Source organism: Marmota flaviventris, chromosome 3, assembly GCF_047511675.1.
Source record: "Marmota flaviventris isolate mMarFla1 chromosome 3, mMarFla1.hap1, whole genome shotgun sequence".
NCBI lineage: Eukaryota > Metazoa > Chordata > Mammalia > Rodentia > Sciuridae > Marmota > Marmota flaviventris.
This window is the reverse complement of record NC_092500.1, coordinates 24,749,184-24,773,337: the sequence shown is the minus strand read 5'-3', so window position 1 is coordinate 24,773,337 and position 24,154 is coordinate 24,749,184. Positions and strand designations below refer to the sequence as shown.

The 24,154-nt window shown below is 40.4% G+C and overlaps 1 protein-coding gene across 1 annotated transcript in view; it reads right to left on the bottom strand.

The window, feature by feature from the left end:
* Ntn4 (netrin 4) overlaps window positions 1–23,379 on the bottom strand; it is a 106,785-nt gene extending 83,406 nt beyond the window's left edge. Inside the window, exons 1-2 of the mRNA XM_027927904.2 lie at window positions 22,809–23,379; window positions 19,378–19,907 (exon numbers count right to left, since the gene is read on the bottom strand). Of these exons, the coding sequence (XP_027783705.1) occupies window positions 19,378–19,907; window positions 22,809–22,863 (585 nt within the window). The 5' untranslated portion in view covers window positions 22,864–23,379. The remainder of the gene's footprint in view (window positions 1–19,377; window positions 19,908–22,808) is intronic.
* Window positions 23,380–24,154: the final 775 nt, after the last annotated feature.

The window sequence follows — 24,154 nt, the reverse complement described above, 5'->3', positions numbered from 1 at the left end:
GTAAGAGGCTGGACTTCAGCTTGTTGGAATTCAAGTTAAGTTCTATTGTTCTAATCACAATCTATTTTGTTTGGTTACAGAATACTTGAAGGTATGGAGTAGGTGATCAGGAGAGTGAAATGATCAGAATTCCCTTCAGGAGAAATGACGAGGCAGAGGGAAGAGCTGAGAGAGAGAGTGGTAAGGGGAAGAGCAGTAAGAAGAGAGTAAGGGAAGTGGTAAGAAGAGAGTGAGGATAAAGACATGAGTGTCAGAATAAGCTCAGAGGTAAAAGCTAAGCTGTGGGCACCTCCATGGTTAGAGATCAGAAGGGAGAAGAGCCAGGAAAAAAAAATATAAACAAGGATCAGTGAGCATTGTAGGAAATTAATGAAAATTTATTATCATAGAAGCTCAAAGAAGTGAGAGCGCGAAGAACGAACATGCAATTAACAACAGCAAGTGCAGTTCCAAAGACAGGAAAGAAGACTGTGAGAAGCTTGCTGAGTTTGGCTGGATAGCAGAATACTTCTGAGAGCTTAGAGAGAATAAGGGACAGTTTGTAAAGATTGCAGGAAAGAACATGGAACGAGGAAATGAAAGCAAGAAAGAAGTGATTGAAGAACTTTGGCAGTTTGTTTTTCATCCTTCAATTGGGAGACAGTTGGGGTGTTTACAGATTTTGGCTATTATGAATAAAAGTTCTATGAACATTCACATAGAGTCATTATGAGAACATAATTTATCTCTTTTCATGGGTACTTCGGAAAGGAATTACCAGGTATGGTAAATTTGTGTTTATTTAATTTTTGTTGTTAGGGATTAAAACCAGGGGTGCTTTACCACTGAACCACCTACCCAGCCAGCCCTTTTTTTAGTTTCTGTTTTGAGACAGCATCTCCCTAAGTTGCTTAGGGCCTTGCTAAATTGCTCAGGCTGGCCTGGAACTTACCATCCTCCTGAGTTGCTGAAATTATAAGAATGCACCACCATACCCAAGCTAAGTATATGGAGCTACAAGCTTTTGTCTAAAGGTATACTCTTGTATTTCTACTAGTAATACATGATGATAGTTTTAGTTGCTACCCATCCTCTCCAACCTTTGGCATTTCACCAGTCTTCTTAATCTTAGCCTTTATATAGTGAATATGAACAGTACCTCATTGTAATTTTAATTTGCATTTCCCTCTTGATTAATGGTATTGAGCATCTTTTCACGTGTTTGACATACATTTTCTTGGTGATATATCTACTCAAATATCTTGCCCATTTTTTATTCTTTTTACTTCCTATTGAGTTTTTTATGATATATAGATATTTATTCAGATCTATGATTCACACATTTTTCCCAGTTTGAGGCTTGTTTTTTATTATCTTCTCAGTGTTTTAAAAGCAAATTTTAAACATTTTTGTGAAGGTCAATTTGTTTTGTGTTTTTTGTGTCCCATCTATGAGATTTTTGCTTAATTCAAAGTTCGTATTTTCTCCTAGAAGTTTTATAGATTTTAGCTCAAATGTTTAGGTCTAAAGTCCATTTCAGGTGAATTTTTCTATAGGGTGTGAACTAACTGTTGAGGTTCTTTCTTTCTTTTTTTTTTTTTAATCTCACATATGGATGTCTAATCTGGTGTGCTTTCTTCATGTTTCTTTTGCTTGAAGTTTATTTAGCTTCTTAGATCTGTGGATTCATAGTTTTAATCCAGTTTGGAACATTTTTTTCCTTTTATTCAAATATTTTTTGTCCTCTGCTGCTTCTTTTAGACTCCAGTTACATTAATGTTAGAACATTTACTACTGTCCACTGTTCACTAATAACTCTACTTAATCCTTTTTTCTCCTGTGCTTCACCAATTTATAGTTTCTAATTGTTAGGCCTTCAAGTTCACCAGCTTTTCTTCTGCACTATCTAATCTGCTGTTAATCTCTTGTAATCTATTTTTCACTTCATAAATTGAGTTTTTCATATTTAGAAGTTTTTTCTTGATCTTTTTCATATATTCCATTTCTCTTTTCAACATGTTCATGGTTTCTGAAATATATGGAATATTTCGAATAGCTGCCCAGAGCCTTTGTCAGCCAGCATTGTCAGCTGTGTCATTTATAGATACATTTTTATTAACTGAATTTTCTGCTGCGTAGGAGTCATATTTTCATACCTGGTGGGTTTTTTTTTAAATATTTATTTTTTAGTTGTAGTTGGGCACAATATCTTTATCCCATTCATTCATTTTTATGTGGTGCTGAGGATTGAACCCAGGGCCCTACACATGCTAGGCGAGCACTCTATCGCTGAGCCACAACCCCAGCCCACCTGGTGATTTTTGAATGGACATTAGATACTGCAAATTTTATGTTGCTTGCTGGATTTTGATGTATTTCTCTTACAAGGCTTAGACTTTGTTCTGACATGCAATTAATTTACTTGGGATCAGTTTAGTCTTTTTGAGGATCGTTTTACATTTGTTTTAGTATGAATTCAATGTATCCTTTATTCTAGGACTAACTTACCCCACTACTAAGGCTTTCTGAGGACCCAGTGAGATACACACACACACACACACACACTCATTCACATAAATAATTTAATGTATATGTCATATATAATTATGTGTAACTAAGTAAATAAATATGAAATTTAAAAATTAACATTTTACCAGAGTGCCATATATAGTTGTCAAATATATTTCGACATTAAAACTAGCTTTCTTATTAAATATTTGTTTGTCTTTGGGGAATTTCCATAATGCAAACTTACAGTAGAATGTGCTTTCAATTTTTCATTCAAGAGACTTTATCAGCAGCAACCAAAAGTCCTGATTAAGGTTTAAAAAAAAAATATATCAAGCTTTAAACACTGTTACCCAGTGGGGAGATCCTGGCTACCAAACAAACAGTTTTCAAAGGGACCTCCCAACTTGCCCTAAGCCACAGACAAATATTTGCTGTTACTGTAGTGGTAGGTAGGATAGGGCCACTTTGTCCTTTACATGTAGGAGACCTTGAGGAGAAGTATTAATTACCACTATGAAAAGTTTTCCCAGTGGAGATTAATCTCACATATCTTTTACCATTAAGTTCCAGTCTGAAGTATGAGGATTAGTTTCAAGAGTTGAATTAAGGAAGAGAACTGAAAGCTGAATTAGGAGGAAAAACTAATAGAACTAAAGACCAGCAATCAGTCTTTTAAAAGTAAAACACAGGTATTATTTTCTCTACTTTACCCTACATGCATGAAGTACAATCAGTTTGACTGAAAAAGGTCTAATAGATCTAATTCATATGATTCATGAAGATAGAAAACAGTAAATACTATAAAATTAGTCTACATTGTCTTCTGCTAAGAAGCCATTGGGCTTACTGGATAAGAAAGCTCATGATAGAAATTCTAGATTCACAAGAAAAACTGGCCAACAAATTTAATTATTTTTGCCTCTAAAAATATTTCTTTCTTGAGCTGGGGATGTAGCTCAATGGTAGAGCATAGGTTTAACAAGTGTGAGGCCCTGGGTTTGATTCCCCAGCACCACACACACACACACACAGAGAGAGAGAGAGAGAGAGAGAGAGAGAGAGAGAGAGAGAGAGAGAGAGAAGAGAGAGAGAGAACAAAATAATAAATAAAAATGTTTCTTTCTAACACATTTTCATTATAAAAAGATACTTCAAACCTGAATAGATTGCACTTAGTATAAATTCTGATTATGTCTCCTATCATTAGAGCCATGTTTATTTTCAAATGATAGCAAAACCATGATCAAAATAGATAAAAATCCTAGGTCTATGTGTTATTAAGCCTTTTAATAGAGGAATAATTTGGGGTTGGGGTTATGGCTCAGCGATAGAGCACTCGCCCCGCATGTGCAAGGCTCTGGGTTCGATCCTCAGCACCACATAAAAATAAATAAATAAAATAAAGTCTAAAAAAATAGAGGAATAATTTATTAATTCAACCATCATTTAATTGAAGAACTACTTTTTGGAAGTCACTATGTTGAGTACTGTAGATACAAAACTGAGTAAGAGAAAGCAGTCATGGATAAGAGATTTAAGTTTTCCCCTAATTCTTGAAAATTAAGCTCTATCAGAAGTGGTATGAGACACAACACAAAATATCTTTAGGAACAAAAAGAGAACATAAGACTATTTAACCCAAAGTTCTGAGTGCAAGAAGTTTCTCTATAGTAGCTGAGTCCTATCTGTGTTCCACAAGATCCTAAACCTCCATCAAGCAGCATGATTAATTTCTAGATAGTTCTAATTATCAAAAGAGTTCTTTGGCATAAAGCTAGGCTCTGTCCTCTATGACTTCTAACACTGGCCTGGGAGCTCTACAGAATAAGTCTATTTTGTCTTCAATATGGAAGCCCTTCAAGTATTTAAAGGCAGTCATCAACTTAACTTTTACTATCTTGTCTCATATCCCATGGTTTCTTGACCATTACCACTCTGGCTGAGAGGCAAATGTCCTCTACTTTATTTAAATGCATAAGCTACTGATGACAATATTTTCTAGCTATTGTTTCCTTTGTGATGTAAAACATTTCTGAATGTTTCTTTTTTTCCAATTTTATTCTTTAAATTTTTTTTTTTTTAGTTTTAGATGGACACAATACCTTTATTTATTTATTTATTTATTTTTATGTGGAGCTGAGGATCAAACCCAGTGCCTCACCCATGCAAGATGAGCACTACCACTGATCCACAACCCCAGCCCTAGTTTTATTATTTTTAATCCACTTGAATCTCAAAGGTTTTTCGAAAGCCTAAGAAATATATTCCGATTTTTTAAAGACTCTCAATATTTGGGAAGCTATTTGGGAAGAAATGGAGCTGACTGATTAGAGATAGTGGCGTGAGAGGGGGAAAAATGTGTTGTTTTTAGATGCACTGGTTTATGTAGCCTCTTGGGCAATTACTTCCAGTCCTGGTAAGACAGGGCTGGAAGACTGAAACTCCAATGCCATTATCTTGGGAGGTGAGGAAGGGAGGAAAGATTCACTTCTACATCTGAATTAGAGTGTAATGATATCCTCTACATATTTTCATATCATCTGTCACTGTGTTATTTAGATCATGAGAAAATAATAGCTCTGGTCACATGCCAACTAAATGGACAGGCAGACTGGCCAATGAGACTGAGGTAACGGGTGGAGGTGTGGGAAGGCAGCAGTAGTCTAAATATTTAGTAGTTACAGAATCAGTTCCCTGTCTCCTACTCAGATGAAGTGATGAAGGTGACTGACTGGAAGCTGACCAGGAGACTAAAATGGGCTCTGGGGATGACAGCACCAGGGGCCAGATCCACGTGTAACATAGCAACCTGTAGCCAGGGCCTGCTCCATAGGCTATCCTCACAGCACCTGCCAGGCTGTCTCTAAGTAACTAAATTCTTTATGAAGTTGGCTTTTAAAGGAGGAGGAGAACTAAAAAGAAGCAGAAATAATTCTTCACTGAACTCCTTCCACCTGTGCCTGGTGTGTGTTTTATAAAGTTCTTGGAAAACAGGTGTGTGAGTTCTGGTTACAGTATTTCAAATTGATAATCTTTTAAACATGTTATAAATCCCTGACTAATTTGAACAGGGCCTTAAGAGAGATTTTGAAAAGCATTTTATTTTAAAAGTCCATAAATCTTAATGACAAACCACAGAGTATCTACACTTAACAAAAGAACAAGGCGAGTCCAGATAGGGAACCCAAAGGAGGGCCCAGCACCTAACTCCCTTGCTCTCTCCAAGTTCACTACAGAGCAACCTCTTAATAGAATCACTTGGAAATTCCTTCATGAATCTGAAATACCAACAAGATGTAGGTGGATACATTTCTTTCAGTTTTGATAAGGCATTTTACTTTAAGCTCCTACTTTTATCTTAGGGTAACACCGCCATCTAAGAATATCTTTAGAAGCTTAGTTCCTTATCTTGTACTTGGCATTCATAATATAATTTCAAAAGAATTTGTAAAGTCACAATAGATAGGTTGACCTAAATAGGGATTGCAGAGACATGTATTGTCGTTTTACATCTGATTTTTTCATTTTTCTCTAAATCTGTTACTGCCTAAGATGGCTGGTCCACTGCTTTAATACAAACTATGTAATTTTTTAAATATTTATTTTTTAGTTGTAGTTGGACACAATACCTTTATTTATTTATTTTTATGTGGTGCTGAGGATTGAACCCAGGGCCTCCGGCATGCTAGGCGAGCACTCTACCACTGAGCCACAACTCAAGGCCCAAAAACTATGTAATTCTTTATATAATATTAGCAACTAAGATTGATGCTGTTCTCTAACTAAATCTGTGTCTGAAAAGGCTAAGTAAAAAAGGTAGTTCTTTGGTGCTCTTAGAAACATGGACAGACAACCAAAGTTAGTACAAGAAGTGTCTAATTTACAACTGGTTTATGTTCCAAAAATGTACTGTGGGTCAACTGTGTGAGCTTTAGAATGCATTTTAGGTCTATTTCAGAGCCTGGTACAGTGGTAGACACATAGAGGGCCTCCACATATTTACTGGATGAATACATGAACTAGCCCCAAATGTCCTCTTCATTAATAACATAATAGAATTACAATATTAATTAGCACTTACATGTCACTTTGCATTTATAAAATATGTGCCTTATCTGGGCTGGGGTTGTGACTCAGTGGCAGAGTGCTTGCCTCGCACATGTGAGGCACTGGGTTTGATCTTCAGCACCACATAAAAATAAGTAAACAAAATAAAAGATATTGTGTCCATCTATAACTAAAAAATACAAAATATATTTTAAAAATATGTGCCTTATCTTAGTCTTTCTCACAGTGACCCAATTTAAAAATGAAGATCCTAATGTTTCTAGAATAAAAAGCCAGCCACTTAGGCTGCATTGAAGGTTCAAGTGCGAACTGGAACTGAGCAGCTGCAATGGATGTGGAGAACTCATGTAAGAGCCAGAACTGCCAGAAACTGGATGGACCAGAAGTCCAACTCCCATCCTCATACTGCCATATGGCATCTGGCAAAATTCAAAATATGGATAAAATATCATCCATGAATACAAAGTAGAGATTCGGAGAGTAGGGACCTGGTAGGTGGGGCACAAGGGACTCCTTATGTTTGTTCATGAAGAAGAGAAGCTCCTTTTGCAGTAGCAAGAAACATGATCTCCCCTATGTAGTTACCCCACATCTGAGGGTGCCTGCTTGGCTAGCAGAAAGACTAACTGACCTAGCTCTGCAGTACCTAACACAGCTCTCGGCTATTGGAATAGCTGGATGTAAAGGATTTTCTTAAGTCAGAATGTGTGCATTCAGAGTTGAATGGGACATGAAAGGTCCTGAGACAAACCTCTGATTCAGCACATAATTCTTTCTATAACATTTCTCACTGTGGATCATTTGGCCTTTGCTGAAACATTTCATGGAACAAGAAAATGGAGAGAGTTCACTTGTCTTTGGACACATCCAGATTTTAAGAAAGTCTTTCTTTGGTCATACTCTTGCCTTCTGAAAAGCATCAGAGTCCATTTAATCCCTCTTCAAACATCTAAAGAATGCTAGCAATTCCTGAACATCCATAAATCCTCTCTCATAGGCGAAATATCCCAAGTTAATTGTTCATTATATAACAAGGCTCCTAATTGATCTCACCAATTCTGCTCAGCTTTCTCCAAATAGGAATATCTTGACCTGAGCATAATATTCTAGCAATGCATTGAGTGAAACAGAGGACAGGAGGACTACTTTCTCCTTTGTTTAGAACATTGTTTGGCTAATGTTGTGCATTAGCTTTTTTGGCAGTCATGATGTATTGTTGACCCACATTGCAATCAGTCAATACTACCCTCAAGTTATTTTCTCATGACCACTTAATAAGTCACACCTCTCTAGTGGTAGTACAGCTGATTTTTGAAAAGATAAATTTATACCATTATTATCTCATAAGTTTTGCCCAAGGATATTTCACACTGACCCCTACCATTTTGTTATCCCTACACAAAAGAACTGTTGATGGATCTCCACTTCCCACAGACCTTGAGCCTCCAGGGTCAGCTTATCTCCTGTGCCTCTCTCTTCCACAACACCCACCACACCACACTCTCCAACCATTTTGAAGCTTGACCTTCCTTATTCATGTGCACTTTCCTTGGAATTCCCTTCTCCAATTTTTAAGTGTAATCCATCCTTTAAGAGACAGCGATTTTAAAAGTCCCAACCAGACTGTGAACTCCTTAAAAATAGAAATATACTGTAATGGAATGCAGGTAATAGGGAAAAGACATAGCTTAGAATTTTTTTTGCAAAAAAAATTGTTGCATATTTTGGCAACGAAAATGATATAAACCTCCTTCTCCTAAGAAAGTTTCTCCACAACTAGTTTCTCCTCCAAACTCTAGAAAAGCAAGTTAGATTTGGCTTACTTGAAATAGCAGTTCTTTAGGAGAGAGAGTAACAGGCTTGGCAGTTTATCTGAGAGAATCAAATAGCCGCACAATTCTGTCGAGAGGTAGGGTCATAAGGCAATTGTTTTTCAGAATCACAAAACAACCACTCTTATAGCCAGTGCAGCACCATGGCAAGGAGCAGGGCTTGCAACCCTGCAGAAGTACAGTACAAAGCACTCTTCCCAATCACTCCATGATACTGATGAAAAATTAAGTGAATCCCTGAGTGAATCTTTATATGCTCCTTATGCTGTTTTCAAAGAGGTGATGATAGATTCGTGCCTTTCATCCAAACAGCAGCCCTTTGAGCCAGGCCTCTCAGATTAGGGATAGAGCCTGTGCTTTGGGTTTGCAGAGGATGGGATTCATGATGTCATTATATGCATCAATTGTCTGCCTAAGGATCTTTCATTCTGGTTTATGAGACACTTGACAGGCTGTCTCTCCAGCATACTATTTGTTGTGACTGAATATCTGATACTCTGCCATAAAAGTGCTTTAAATCACAAAAAAAGCAATGAAAAGTTGTCATCAATAATAATAACAATGGTGATGCCTCAGAGTGCATTTATTTGATTCCTTCTATTTAGTACATCATATAGCATGTTAGAAGCCAAGATCGTTTTTCTCAAGGTGTGGTCTGCACTTCCTTAAGGACTCACTAAAGAGGGGATAAATGCTATGATAGAGGTGAACATAGGGTACTATGGGTGCACATATGTGATGCACATGCATGGTTCACCTAACTCATAATTTTGGTAAGAGGTGAAGTTTAAGCAAAGGCCCCAAGGATGAATAGGAATCATCTAGTCATTTATCCATCCATCCATCCATCCACCCAACCATCCATCCATTCATCCATCCAAAAAATATTTGAGTCATACCTTAGCTAAGTGAAAGAACTTGGGAGAAGGGATTGGAAGAGAAGAGTCTCTCAAGCCAAGGAACCACGAATCAGAGGGTGAGAGAGAGCTTGGCACCTTGGAGTGATATCAGTAATTCCACAGACATAGCTGGAGGCTAGAACATAGGAGACAATGGTGAGAGATGAACCAGGGGGGACTTAGTAAGGGACTAATTCTCCTCCAGGAAGTGACATTTTGCATCTAAAAAGATCCAAGTGCAATATAGAGAACAGACTGAGAGTGAGTAAAACAGAACAGAGAGAAGACACAGGACACATTGTAATCCCGTGTACAGATGAAATGAAAGGCTGGTTTGCACTAGGGTAGAAGCCCACACACTCAAGAGACACTTAAGAAGCAGAGTGGGTTAAGACCTGCTGAATATTAGAAGCTAGTTGGAGAAGAGAAAGAAATTGGGAATTGGGGCTGGGCATGTGGTTCAAGTGGTAGAGCACTCGCCTGGCATGCGTGTGGCCCGGGTTGATCCTTAGCACCACATACAAACAAAGATGTTGTGTACGCCAAAAAATAAAAAATATTAAAACTCTCTCTCTCTCTCTCTTAAAAAAAAAAGAAATTGAGAATAACAGTTTTTCTTCTTGATGGGCCTCTCTGTGTTGGACAGTGATGCCGTTTTTTACAGGTTTTATTTCTTCTGTGAGATAGGAGGCGAGTTCTTTAGCTGGGAGTGAGTAGGGACTGAGAAGGGTCTTAGAGGAGGAAAACATGGAAAAGGATCATTGCAGGAAAGGGCTGAGGAAAAAAGGATTTCTGTGGGAAGTTTGAGGGCCAAATTTACAGTGGGAAAACATAGACTTGTAGAGGAATCTCTTAGTACAATTGTGTTACTTCCCCCCAAAGAGTTCCACTGTCCAACTAAAGGAGCAAGGGCGCCAATGGAATTGAAAGATTCTAGAGAAAAAACCAAGGGGCCAGGTTTAGTAGACAAACAGAGGTAGATAAATAGGAGCCAGAGAAGAGAAAATCAGTAGTCTACTGAGACATAACTAGAAGCGAAAACCAGAAAGAAAAATGGCTAGAAGTAAAAACCAGGAATTAATAGAGCACATGGGATGATGAACTCAGGGGTACTCGGCCACTGAGCCGCTGGGATTACAGGCGTGCACCACTGCACCTGGCTCACCTGTGTTTTGTCTTTGCAAAACTATATCTTTGCATTACAACCCCTTTCCTCAGGAAGGACCTTCCAGTGGCTGGATTTTCTTCTGAAGTTTGATAGTCATTACAGAAAGAACTGTTGTTACAAAAGGGTGAGTTTTACACACCGTGGGTGTGTTAGGAAGGAAACAAAAAAGGAGAGGGTTATGGAGAGCAATGCCTATCTCTTCCGATGTAGCCCTGGTTTGAGGTGTCCGTCATTTACCTTTAGCTTTGCTTTTCGTATTTATTTATTAGTGCTGGGGACTGAATCCAGGGTGTGCTCTACCACTGAACTACATACCTCAGCCCTACCTTTAGTTATTATTTGGAGGTAGAAGTGGGGTGAGGGGACATAAAATATAAGAGAAACGTAGGAATCAATAAAGTAGACTAAGCAGTACAAGAGAGTGATCACATTTTCTCTTTTCAATTCATTTTAAAACAGAGAAGCCTTTTTTCAGTAGCAGCCAAGAGACACAATGTTAGCACAAATGAACATGATGTCATGTAGAAAGCATTTGAATATTTTTCATAATTACTTTTTTGTCTTAGGATCTGTGATTATGAGATATAAAGCAACATCAGCAAACATTGTCGAGGCCTGAGAAGACTTCTGCTCCTCTTCCAGTTGCAGGAAAGTGAGCAAGAGAGAAATAGGATATAGGAAGAAGAGTGATGTTTTGATTTTTTGCTCATTAGCGAGAGAAATCATCCAGGAAAAGAATTTGTGTCCTAGAGATAAAATGAGATGCATGCAAAATGCCCAGCATAGAAACTGGCACATTCTAAAGGAAGCTTTAAGTGTTGGTTTTCTGTTCTCCTTAACAGGGCAATTCAACATCAATATATTCAACATTAATTTAAACATTCATAAAGTCGTTTTTTAAAATCTGCATGTGAATTGAAATTCTGAAAATGTAAACACTTCTACTTAAATAGGATTAATTGTCTAGTCCCTATGCCTTAGGTAGATGCCCTTCAACATCACATTCTGCAAATCAAATTTTACAACACATTAAGCAGAAAAATGTGTACAATGCTGTTTTAACTTAATTTCCCAAACAGTGATGGCCCAGGGACATTCCAAAAATCTGCTCCTGTGACTGGAATTTTGAGAGTCAAAAGAAGGACGAAAATTTGGATGAATCAAGATGGAATACAATATGAGATCCTTGACAGCTGCAGGTCCTGAAATTAGCATTCCTCTTTCAGCATGGTGTTTTCAAAGACTTCTTCCTCCAATCTAGCATTCTAACTATGATTCTCCTTCCCTTTTCTATCCTCATTGGTTATCAAGTAATGGTTTCCATTCTCTTGGCTGGTTTTGCTTCCTCTTTTGAAAACCTAAGGTTGTTCCTCCCAACTTCTCTCTCACTTGTCATTTTAGAATTTACACCCACCATTCTGACTGTGGTAACTTAATGGTATCCAATTCACAATATGTTGCTTAGTTAAGTAACAGTTGGACCCATGAATTAATAAGACTGGTTTTTGTATACGCCTTGGGATTTTCAAAAGTGTTTTTCAGAAATGGCAGCCTCAATGGACAAAGTTTAATCCCCTCTGGGCTCAGTTTTCAGACCTTCCTCTTTTCTATCCACACCCACTCCTTGCATGATCTCATCCAGTTTCATAGCTTTAAATAACATCTCTACACTGATGACTCCCAAATTTATGTACTTGGTCCAGACTTCTCTGGACTCTAACCTTACAGTATCTCCCATTGAATATCTAAAAGGCAGCTCACACTTAAGGATCAGTACTTAGTAGAGTAACATTCAATACAGTTAATAAACAGCATTATTATTTTATAGGTACTTTCATATAATTCAGTTCAACAAATGTATTTAGGACATTTACTCCTTATAGGGATCTGTACTGGGTACAGAAGTTGGGGGGCTGGAAGCCACAGAGCAAATTCAAGGAGGACAGTGTCCCTCAAGGAGTGAACAGTGTGGGAGCAGAAGACATAGGAGACATGGCAGAATAGCTATGTGTGAGTTGCATGGTGTACAGAGTAGAGAGATCATCCTCCCTGAATTTTCAGACACTTAAGATTACTGACCACAGGCAATCACTTCCACATCATCTGACCTGATTCATCCTCCTCATCTTCCAGAGCCTCACCCTTAGAACCCCTATCCTGGTTTCTGGGGTTCTCCATTCCTTGGAGCTGCCTCATATGCCCATATAGACCTGACTTTCAAGTGCCCGCTCCTCATCTGTTCTTCATTGTCAGGCTTTAGTTTTTCAATAAGTCATTACAATAATTCAACATTTTATCATCTAATTTCCTAAAGTTCCTAGATTATTTTAACCAAATATTGGCAAAGTAAAACCATCAAATAGACCAAAATGCAAAGCAAATAAATGCTAAAAAGACATTTTTCAAAATAGCTAGCAAGGAAATTATTTTGTTGGTGGAAAGATCCACCCTTTGAAATCAATAAACCAAGCTATTTATTGATTGGGCATCTGGGTTTGTTCTCATTTTTATGTACCTTCTTTAAATAATCTTAACTAATAGCCACATGGGTTTTATTTAAACTAAAGGCATTTTTTTTTTTTTTTTGGAAATAGGCTGCTATAAATCTTAAGCCCCATCCCTAAAGAAAGGAAATAGCACTGTGGTATGTTTAATCAAAATATATAAGTATATACAACATTTTCATTTTCAAGTAAATTCAACAAAATTATATCTGAGACTATGTTTCAAGATGATACATTGATATAGCTAACTTAGAAAACTACTTAAAGCAGTTACTGGCTTGATGAAAAGTATTAATTCCTCTTCCCTCAGAAAACAAACCAATCAAAAAGCATGTTAAATGTTTCTGAAGAACTGCACATTCATTATCATGTAGCTTATTTTAAACAATATCAGGTATCATTAAGTGCACATTGTCTTCACTAATGTAAGAAAATATTAACTTTATTATAAAAAGTACATGCAGCTTTATCACAAATTATCAATTAAACTATAAGCATATACAACTCAAAACCATCACCAGAGCAATTTAGGGTTTCTTTTTTTTTTTCTTTCTTTTGCAGTTTGTGGTTATAATAAAAGCCTAATCATACAAATAATTTCCATGTAGTTCATTATCCCAAAAGCTCATTGCTTATTTGACTCTGAGTTACTCTCAATCACTGTTTCCCTTCCTTTTTTCTATAACATGGAGTTAATGTTGCTACCTAACCAGTGAGGGTCCTGTGAGGAGAAGGGTGCAGTGCATCCTACCAGACACGTGGGAAGGCGTCAGCAGATACCAGTCATGTCATGACTTTTAACTGTTGCTGTAGCCCCACTCCAGGAACCAAAGAAAATGAGTAGTTAACCAAAGAGTGGTGCTTAGAAAGCACTCCTACTCTTTATCTTTTAAGTTTTAAAAAATTCTAAGTATAATTTAACATATATAAATATGTATAAACCTGATTAAGTTGTTTTCCATTTTCTGCATACTTGTGCCAGACTGAAACACAGAGACTAATAAATGCTTGGATCTTGAGAGGCATATTATCCATATAACATTCGGAGTATTCATCATGTCTACTCTCATATTATTTAATAAATCAGCCCATAAAAAATTATGGTGTTTACTCTTTTACCCAGCAGGTTGTTAGGACTGTGAAAGAAAGGAACGTATGTAGTTTTTGTATCTTCCATCCTAATTGCTTTGGAGCAAAGAAATTTCCACTTAAGTGTGCTTAATGGAAATAGTACTGGGCTGGAATTCAGAAAATGAAGATTTCAGTTAAGTAACTATAGACAAGTCATTTACACTCTCTTTAGGCCTCAGATTACTCATGAGCAATCTTCTTTTCCATGTGACATTTAGATTCCTTTTCATATGCTCTTACTCTAAGACACACGAGCAACACGGATTCTGCTCATTAGTAAACACTAGCAAAATTGATTTGGACCACTGTATCTCATATTAAGTTATATCCAACTTAATTTTCCCATATCTATAGGTTAAAAGAAATGTAACCCTTACTTATAGATATTATTGACTCATGAAAACTTGGCAGGAACTCCAAGTTCATGTCACTATTCTGTCAAACACAAATCCTTCAGTATATATTTAAAATGGTAAACTATCCCCTGCTGGCATTCCCATCCCCTCCCGTTTCATTCCACCCTCATCATTTATCACAATCTTGCACACAGTATATTTCATTTTTTTTCTCTATCTTCCTATATCTCCCCATGAAGAATGTAAGTTTTATCAGGACAGGGATGTTTATGTTCGGTTTACTGCTATATCCCTAGAACCTGGAGTGGGATCTGAAAAAATAACTCAAAAATTATTTGAATGGGTGAATAAACATCATTTAAGATCCCTTACTAATTGCCCTTCCCTAAACCATAGCTTATCTGATATTACTACCAACTCAGCTTTTCCAATTAATTGGGATTTCTGAACCTCATCCCCTGCCCTAGACCTATCATTTCTCCCTCTATGTCCTTGCTTTTCATATCATCCACCCATAGTTTCATTCAGTTGCATATTTGATTGCCTATGTGATCCAAGTCATGTGCTCAGTGCTGGGTAGCAGAGGCAAATAAGACTGACAGATCCCTTACCCTCTTTAACAATCCTTATCTGTTCAAGGATTACTTGGAGGCCAGCTACTCCCTCCTCTCTTGACTTCTCTCACTGCCGCCTCTGACTTTATCGTCCTCCTTTTGAATGTTATATATTTTTCATACCCTAGAGAAGAGGTTGATTGAGTACTTGTAATAGTGAGTTAATGAAAGCAGGGAGTGAATGAAGCTCACTTTAAACAAGATGATACCTATATCACTTTAGAGTTGCTTTTGGTCCCTGGAGCAGATGCAGTTTTTTGAATGATAATGGAAATTCCAGTTCCATAAATCCTGACTGTGTGGGGCCTAAAATGGTTTTCTGATCCCCAATTTCCTGTATTTTCTGTCCCCTGTGGTGATCTCAGGGTGCTTCTTTGCATCCTGAAAGAGCCTCATGAATCCATAATAACCTTTAGCTTCAAGGTTATTATTACCTACTGCTTCACCTAAATTGGAGACTAAGCCCCCAAGTAACAGAGTCTGGAAGTAAAACCCTGCCAAGCCCAAGCTGTCTTTTCCTTATGCCAAGGCTTTGGGAGCACTTAATGCCTCCATCGCAGAATTTTCCACATTGTGCTCTGTGGTTTTCTAGAGCTCTGAAAGTTAACTGGGGATTGTCAAAAAGAGGGTCCCATGGCCAAACAAGTTTGGGAATTCCACACTCTATTTCTTTCACTTGGGGGTACAGGGTAAATCATAAGAATATTTGTGTATTTATAAACGTTTAACTTCGTTAAACTCAGTTGGTATGATTTGAATGTATACCCCAAAAGTTCATGTGTTGGTAACTTAATCCCCAGATTCATATGTTGATGGTATTGGGAGATGAGGACTTCAGGAGGTATGTGAAGATGACTGAGTTAGTAGCTTTATAAGAAGAGAAAGAGAGATCCAAGCTAGCAAGTTTGCTGTCTAACCATGTGATGCCCTCCACCCTGTTAGGATGCAGCCCAAGATATGCAGATTGAATGTCGGTGGTATGCTCTTGGACTCCCTAGCCTCCAGAACCATGAGCCAAATAAACTTTTATTCTTCATAAGTTTCCCAGGCTCGTGTATTTCGTTATAGCCAAAGAAAATAGATTAAGACACCAGTTGGTGTTTCCCAGCCTAATCCACCCACAGGACCCTTTTATACTAGACTATCACCAATGTCTCGAAGTTTATTACTTCTCAGGAGAAAACTGTTCAGCAGATTCTTTTTTATCTTGATGTCATATCCAAATGAATAGCAACAAATGGCTTTGTGAGACTGAGAGAAGGGAAGATGTGCATACCTCTCCCTGAAAGCAGTTCTGGGGGGTGGTCAATAATTGAGGGAGAATGTAGTTTAATGGAACTAATATTCGCCTTCAGGTCAGAATAGTGTGACATAGTCCTAGCTCTGTCCCATAACTCACTGCATATTGTTGGGCAAATCACTTTACCTTTGAGCCTCAGTCTGGTCTCCTGGGAAGTTGATGTGTTTTTGGATATAACCACACCCCATTCTTTGAAACTGCTGACCAGTTTAGGGAGTTCGTGTTTAACTTTGGTTTAAAAAATTATCTGGGGCTGGGGTATAGCTTAGTGGTAGAGCAATGCCTAAATGTACAAGTCCCTGGGTTCAATCTTCAGCACTACAAATAGAAAAAAAAAAAAAAAAGAAAAAGTGCTCTTCTATGTGGATTTTTGTGCCTATAATTTTAAAGTCCTCTTTGAGAAGGTTGGTTGCTTTAGCTCTGTTGATGGAGGTATCTGTTCTTCAGACATAAAGCTAGAGGATCTCAAAGCCCAAAGCCAAAACAGTACTTTTGAATGAACACAGGAAACAAATTATATCTGGGATATACTTATGTTAGCCTGAATAGTAGAATAATACCCACAGAAGTTGTAAGAAGTCTTACTTAGAGTGCAGGAAGAAACAGGTCTGTTATAAACAAGGAATAAATAAAAATTGATTAATTGGCTTATTTTTCTGAGAACTGAATTTCCAAAGATAGAGATTGATGCTATAAAGTTGTAACTGCAAAATGAAGTAGCTCAGCACTACTTTATATTCTAAAATAACAGAAGACAGTTAGGTTATAGTTCTTTCTGAGGAGGATAATTATAATTATCTTGGAGGAAGACTTTCTGAAAAAGATGAGTTCACAAATCTGTTCTCTGAAGGGAAGAAATTCTATGACTTAATGTAGACTTGCAAATATGCTCTAGGGGGAATTAAGTTGCACTTAATGTTTTTCTTGCCCCTAAAATATAAGACTGCTGAATTAACAGCAGCAATTAAAAACATTTACAGGGGCTGGGGATGTGGCTCAAGCGGTAGCACGCTCGCTTGGCACCCCGGGTTCGATCCTCAGCACCACATACAAACAAAGATGTTGTGTCTGCCGAAAACTAAAAAAAAAAAAAAAAAATTCTCTCTCTCTCTTAAAAAAAAAAATTACAAACTGGATACCAGCATCTGTACATTGAAATAACTAACATAAATTGTAATTGCTGTTTGCTTGGAATTTGATGCAAACATTGATGACAATAAGTCAGATTTTGTTGCCACTATAGGTCAGGTAACTTACTTTAATCACCTCTAAGTAACTGCTAGAGTGCTGTAATCAATTCAATGTGATATTTGCTAAGGGAGTGTTGCCTGCCATCTGGTTACTAAAACTGTATTTTTGCTACTTCATAGATGCACATGACCCAGTAGCACTGAGATGGAAGGAGCTGATAGGAGACCATGGATCAATTCCAAAGCAATCTGAGAGTTAAAGCCATTTGTTTGTTTTCAACACAAAGTGTTCTCCACATAAGAAAGCAATGAGTCGAACTTATCTATCTCTTTCCTGTCCTGATACCTTTAAAAACATCCATCATAATAGGGTGTAAAGGAGCTTACAATATTAAGAGAACCTTAGGGACCATGAAGAAGAATGGCACAATTGGTGTGCTGCCTGCCCTGGGTCCTACTTGGTTCTGGGGCCAGAAGCCCTATTCTTGTGGTCTCTTCAGAAGAATAAGTAGGTGGACAACATGTTGGAAGTCTCTTATGGAGAATAGTGGGAGAAGTTCCCAGAGCAATCTTTTCATCAGGCCCTGGTAAACAGAGTGCCCCACCAACCCAAAGGCAGAATTAGCACCAACTACAGTGCCTGACACATAGCAGAACTCAATAAATTTTTATTAAATAAAGCCATGTGGGAAATTTGCGACTAATTATATAAAGGACTGCTAGATGTGTGCTTTGGTGTCTGTAGCCATTGTAATATGTACTCTGGGTGTATGACACCTGGTCTGCTTTCTCAACCTTCCTATTATTGACATGTTGAGGTAGATAATTCTTTGTTGGGTGTAGAGGAAGGAATGCTGTCTTACACATTGTTAGCAGCCTCCCTGGCTCCCAACCACTTGAAGCCGGTAATGTCCTCCCTCCCAAATGTCTCCAGACATTGCCAAGTGTCCTAATGTCCATGGATGGAGGTGACATCACCCCTAGTCAAGAACCACTTACTTATTCTGAATATTCATGATATGTTTCAGAATTAGAATGATAATCCTCTCTCTTCTCTTTAATCTGTTTTCATCCAGTTTTCTCTGAATGTCTTCACATATATGGCAGAATCTAAGTACCCCCTTAGGAAAGGAAAATATTAGAGAGAAAATATTCCACCCAACAATTGGACCAGGAGCTAAAGAGACTGTTTTGCACAATGTGAATGAGCTGGTCTTGAACCCATGGTAGACCCAACTCCCTAAGCTGGAACAGATGTTGTCTGTAAACCCCAAAGGAACCTTACATCTTAAACTATCTTCATTTGTTTGCTATGCACTCTTGGAATCTTAACAGTAAAACTCCACTGTCACACAGAAGTATCCTTCTGGGCAACAGATTTTTTTTCCCTCTGTTGGCTTTGTTTTTATTTATTTCCTATTTATGTTAACAGTATCAGGAAAGTACCAGTGTGGGCTCCAGGAACAGGCTGTCTTGGTAACTCCTTCCCCCTTCAGTAACACATGTAATCCTGCCAACTGAAGAAACCATTAGCCTTTTAGATCTCTAAAGCAGAGCATGTGCCTACTCTTTCTTAAAATGAAAAAAAAAAAAAAATAGAATCTTAGAATTCTGTCTTAAACACAGCCAATGGGCAACCTGCTTGGAAATGACTACACATCCATATCCAAGGATGGGAAATAATTTATGACAAATAAAGCTCATGAAAAATTCTAATTTCATTCATGTTGCTACAAGTATAGCTTCATGCTTTAAAAAAATGTGGGCTGGTAACATTTTTCTACCTTACTTTACTTACAGTGTAGAGTTAAACAGGTGCCCTTACCTCTCCTCCAGTGCATGGGAAGGGATTGGAGTATCTAGAGGTGCAGATAGCTCCCTTCTTGACAACATCATCTTCCAGGCCAAACGTAGCTGAGCAGTTAGTGGCAAAGTACTTGTAAGGCTTCCATGTCTTTCCAAAGTCCTGGGACCGTTCCAGCACCATGGCTGCAGGCCTGGGGGACTTGAACACCATAATTAGGTGAGTGAAGTAGAATTCAGCTTCCAGGTCTAACTGGATCTTTTCTCTGTGCACATCCTCTGCAGACTGCCACCACGTGCGGGGGAACCTGAAGGACGAGTCTGCCATGGCAGATGGCAGATGAGCCAGGTGAGGGTGGGCAGCATTGCACTTGTCACATTTGGGCTGCCTGCAAGTGAGATCTGCATTCTCGCTGTAAAAGCAGTACAGTTCAGTGGCATTCTGACCGCAGGTGGTGTCTGCCCAGAGTTTTCTCCCTAAGGCCAAATTCCCCATCCGAGGGTTGCAGGCTTTTTCACAGCGGGAACTGGCTCCAGCTACTCCACTCAGTCCTGAGGAGGGGAAAGCACATGTCATTAGGAAAGCTCTTCTGTCTACCTGGTTCAGCAGCCACAGCCAAGGTATCCCCAAAGAACTTGACACTTTCTCTAATGGGCTGATTTGATCATGAACATAGGTCTGTACACATACACATTTGTGTATCCAAGTGTTTGATTTTTATGTTCAGTTATAAAATTCACATAAGAGAAAATTTCATGTAGAGTGAGGGAAAATGCAAACACTGGGATGAAGAATATTGGCCTAATATTTTTGAGAACTTTGTATCATAAATATTCTATATTTTTGAAATATAATTTTTAAAGTCATGACTGAAATTATAGCCCCCAAACCCATTCTTTCAAGATCACCTAGTCTTTCAAATATAATTTGAGTCCTTAGCAATTATCTAACATGTTTATTATAAAAGTGCATTTAGGGGCTGGGGTTGTGGCTCAGAGCTAGAGCACTCGCTTAGCATGCGTGGGACACTGGGTTGAATCCTCAGCACCACATAAAAATAAAAAAAGGTAGTGTGTTCACCTATAACTAAAAAATATATATAAATGTTTAAATAAAAGGAGTGCATTTAGGAGGAAATGCAGAATTCTACTTTCTTTATATTTTTAAGCCAATGAAAAGATAAATTCCCTAGGAAAAGCAATATGCGATATTTAATAAACATGTAATAATACAATAGGACCTCATTGAGGGAGGCAAAGCCAGAAACCACTGGATGGCAAATGTGCAAAATCCATTTCTAATACTAAGTAAATATAACCATGAAAAAACCCTCCAAACTGCCAAATGACAGGAAAGCTTATTTTACATGTTCTCTGCCTCTTGAGTGCCTCTACCTATGACAGGTTACATAGCAGTTACCTGTTTGCTTAACAAGAGAATGTTTACACTCTGGCAGCCGCTAACACATCTTTAACTATTGACTGTGAACTAAAACACCTTCTTAAAGAAACACACTCTTCCCCCCAAAGGTCCAAGAGACCTTAATGTTTCAAAATTACTTAAAATGATAAACATTATCCACTTATTAACATCCAGACTACAAATCATAATCCTTTAATTTGGGTCTGTCATTTTAATTATGAATACTTTTAAGCAAAATCACCTATTTTAAAAGCTAAAACAGAGAGGAAAAGAAGGAAAAAGAAACCAAACCCCAAATTCTGGCTAATTGAACGTTTCTGCTTAAAAGGGAGCACTTCTGAACTGTTATCACTGTGGTATTGAAGAGAGCCAAATGACAGCTTTGGCTGAAAAGGAGACGGAGATGTTTCAAGGCTGATTGACAATCATCAGCCCCATGTAGTCTTGCAACCAAAATAAAGGGCTTCCTTAGGCATTATTTTCTAAATATCAAATTAAAGTGTGTACTATGCCTGGCTCTATTTGCCATTGTTCTGATTAGCTGAAGCAACAGTTGCTTGTGGCCAGAATCACACAAACACACGGTGTGCTATGACTCACCTGTAAAGCATTTCGGGGGAAAATCATATACTGCCTGTACAAGTATTTTTGACTTGAAACACTTGCCTTGTGATATTTATTTACAACCTCTTGAATGCTTGCATGTTTTTGCCATAACATGGTTTAAAAAGGGAAAATCTTGTTGAAGTTCACTTTTTGGTTGGAGGAGCATATGTTAGTGCACATAAGGGTGTATAAGCAAGAAAAACTAAAGAAAGAACAGACCTTTAACAGTTCCTGGGGGGTGCTAAATAATTTGTAAATGCCCTACATTAATAAGTCTAGAAAAGATTTGATAATAAATAATAATAATCAGTGAATAAAATACTTGGAGATTACTAAAAAAGTGACTCTCCAAGTACACCGGGGATGCTTCTCTGACTGACTGCTTTAGGGGTGTGTACTCTAAAGCCTGCATTTTATCAGGTCCCAGAGGTTCTGGGAGGAGAGTGGAAGGAGCTAAGGGAAGAGATGCGTGCGATCCATCAGTGCTCTTCTATAGCCTACACTCCTCTTTCTGGAGCAAGCGAGGTTCGCCTGCAAGCCTGGATGGCTGAGGGTCCCTCACTTTCTTTCCTCTTTACCCGCACAGCTAGCTGCATTTATGCCTAACTGGAAACAAGGTGACCCGCACGAGGGAGGGACAAGAGCAGAAGGGGCTCCCGAATTTAGAAACAGCGAGTTGGGAACGGGTGGCCTAGGGCAGTCCAAGAAAGCCAGGACAGGAGTGGGAGGGAGAGGGCATCTGACGACGCCTCTGCCGGTTGTCCAGTTACCGAGACAGGGAGCAGACCCGCCTCCGACCTCCCGCAGAGCCTCGGCCAGGGTACCAATTCCCCAGGGGCGGCCAGCCAGCTCCGTGCAGGGTGATCACCACCTATCGTCCTAACCCGGAGTCCCACTGCGTTCCAGTCACCGTCCCCGGGGAGAGGGCACTCACCCCCGCCCCAGGTGGCCCTACCTGGTTCCCTAGTCACTTGCGCTAGGTCGGGGACGTTGGTGATCGCTCTCAACGAGAGACACGCCCCGGCCCACGCGCGCCCAGGGTCGCTGAGCCACCGTTCCTCATCACTCCTCAGGCCATGAAGTGCCGGGGGATGGCGAGCTGGGTCCTTTGTTCCCTCACAAAGTGGAGAAACAGTTTTTTTAACAAACTAAATCGAGAAAGAAACCCAGGTCGCAGTATCTCAAGTAGGACGCACCCAGGATATCGGGTTATCCCAGGGCAAGTGTATCTCGGTTGCAAAAAATATCAATGGTATTTGAAACTGCGGGGCCCCGGGGAAAGGAGGCGGAACATGGCCACTCATTTCATCCTCAGGAGCCGAGCTCTGATCTCCCAGCCCGGCCCTCTGCACCCCTGAGTTTCGAGCTGGGGAATAGAAGGAGCGAGGGAAGGGGGGTGGGGGCCCGGCAGCGTCACCACCCACCTGCGGCCACCGCGGAGCAGCCCCAGAGCAGCAGCAGCCGCGCGCAGCTCCCCATGGCCGGGAGCAGCCGGGAGCAGCCGGGCTGGGCGGGTGCGGGAGGGAGCCGAGACCTCCCGGCTGTGGGATGAAGCGGCAACCGTCCTCAGGAGAACCCGGGGCTCTTTATTTCTTCCTCCTCCTGGGGCGCTAGGCTCGGTCAGTGGGCACCCGTGGCGCGGAGCCGTGGGCCGGGGCCGCGCCGGGCGGTGGGGTGACCCTCGCGCACCGGCCTGGCGGGGCCCGGGCACCTCGGGGGCGGCGGGAACCCGGGGACCATAGCCGGCCTGGCCGCGCTGCCCGGCCGAGAGGTCCTGAGGGCTTCTCCGCCGCTAGCCTGGGGCTCGGCGCCCGAAGCCGCCGCTGAACTTTGCGAGACCTTTCACTTCCCGGCCGTCCCTGCTGCCGCTGCCGCCTCCTGGGCGTCCTCCTCCGCTTTTACCACCTCCTCTGGTTGCCGCGCCTCGGTCCCGTCCTTCTCCATGGGCAGTTCCATGGGATGCATTTTTATTGCACCGACACCGCGGCGCTCCGGTGCCAGCCCTCCTCCCCTCGCACCTCCACCCCTTCCTCCCGCCCGCCCCCCGTGCTTGACAGCCCGGGCGGTGCAGCCCGCGCGGCCGGGTCGCCGCGTCGCCGCCCGGGGAGGGGTCCACCGCGCCCCGACCAGCCACCCCCGCGGCCGTCTGGTCCCGCCCGCCTCAGCCAGGCGCGCGCCCTCCCCTCGGTCCCCAGCTGCCCTGGCGCCCCTCCCGGCGCGCGCCCTGCATCTTCCTGCGTGACCCCCCTGGTGTCCTCCAGCACCCACAGGCCTCCCCTGGGAAACAATCTCCCACCTTCTCCCGGAACATTCCTGAGAGCAGTTGATTCCCTCTTGATCAGGTCAGGGCATGCCAAGGGGCTTAAAAAACCGCGAAACAGGCTAGCGCCTACTTTTCACGTCCCCCAGCAAAACAAGCCCTCCCTCTTCTTTCTGCCAGCCCTTCTTCGCGAGTCCCACGACCCGGGTTCGGAACCCCCAACTCAGACCCCGGTACTGGCACCGAGATCGCTCCACTAAGTAGCATTCGCTGCTTCTCTGCCACCTTTTGGGGATGGGGGCGCTTCCGGGCTAAACACTCACTGTCTATGGGTCTGAGGCTGTAGCCAGGTGTAAATGGGGTTCTTTAATCATACTCAGGGTGCTGCAAGAAAAGGGTCACGGGATTAGTAAGTGAACTGTTGAAGAACATCTTTCTCATAATTACAAAGAATTCTTTGGTCCTTCCACGCACTCTCACTCTATAGAGTATGGTGTGCTGTGCAACAAT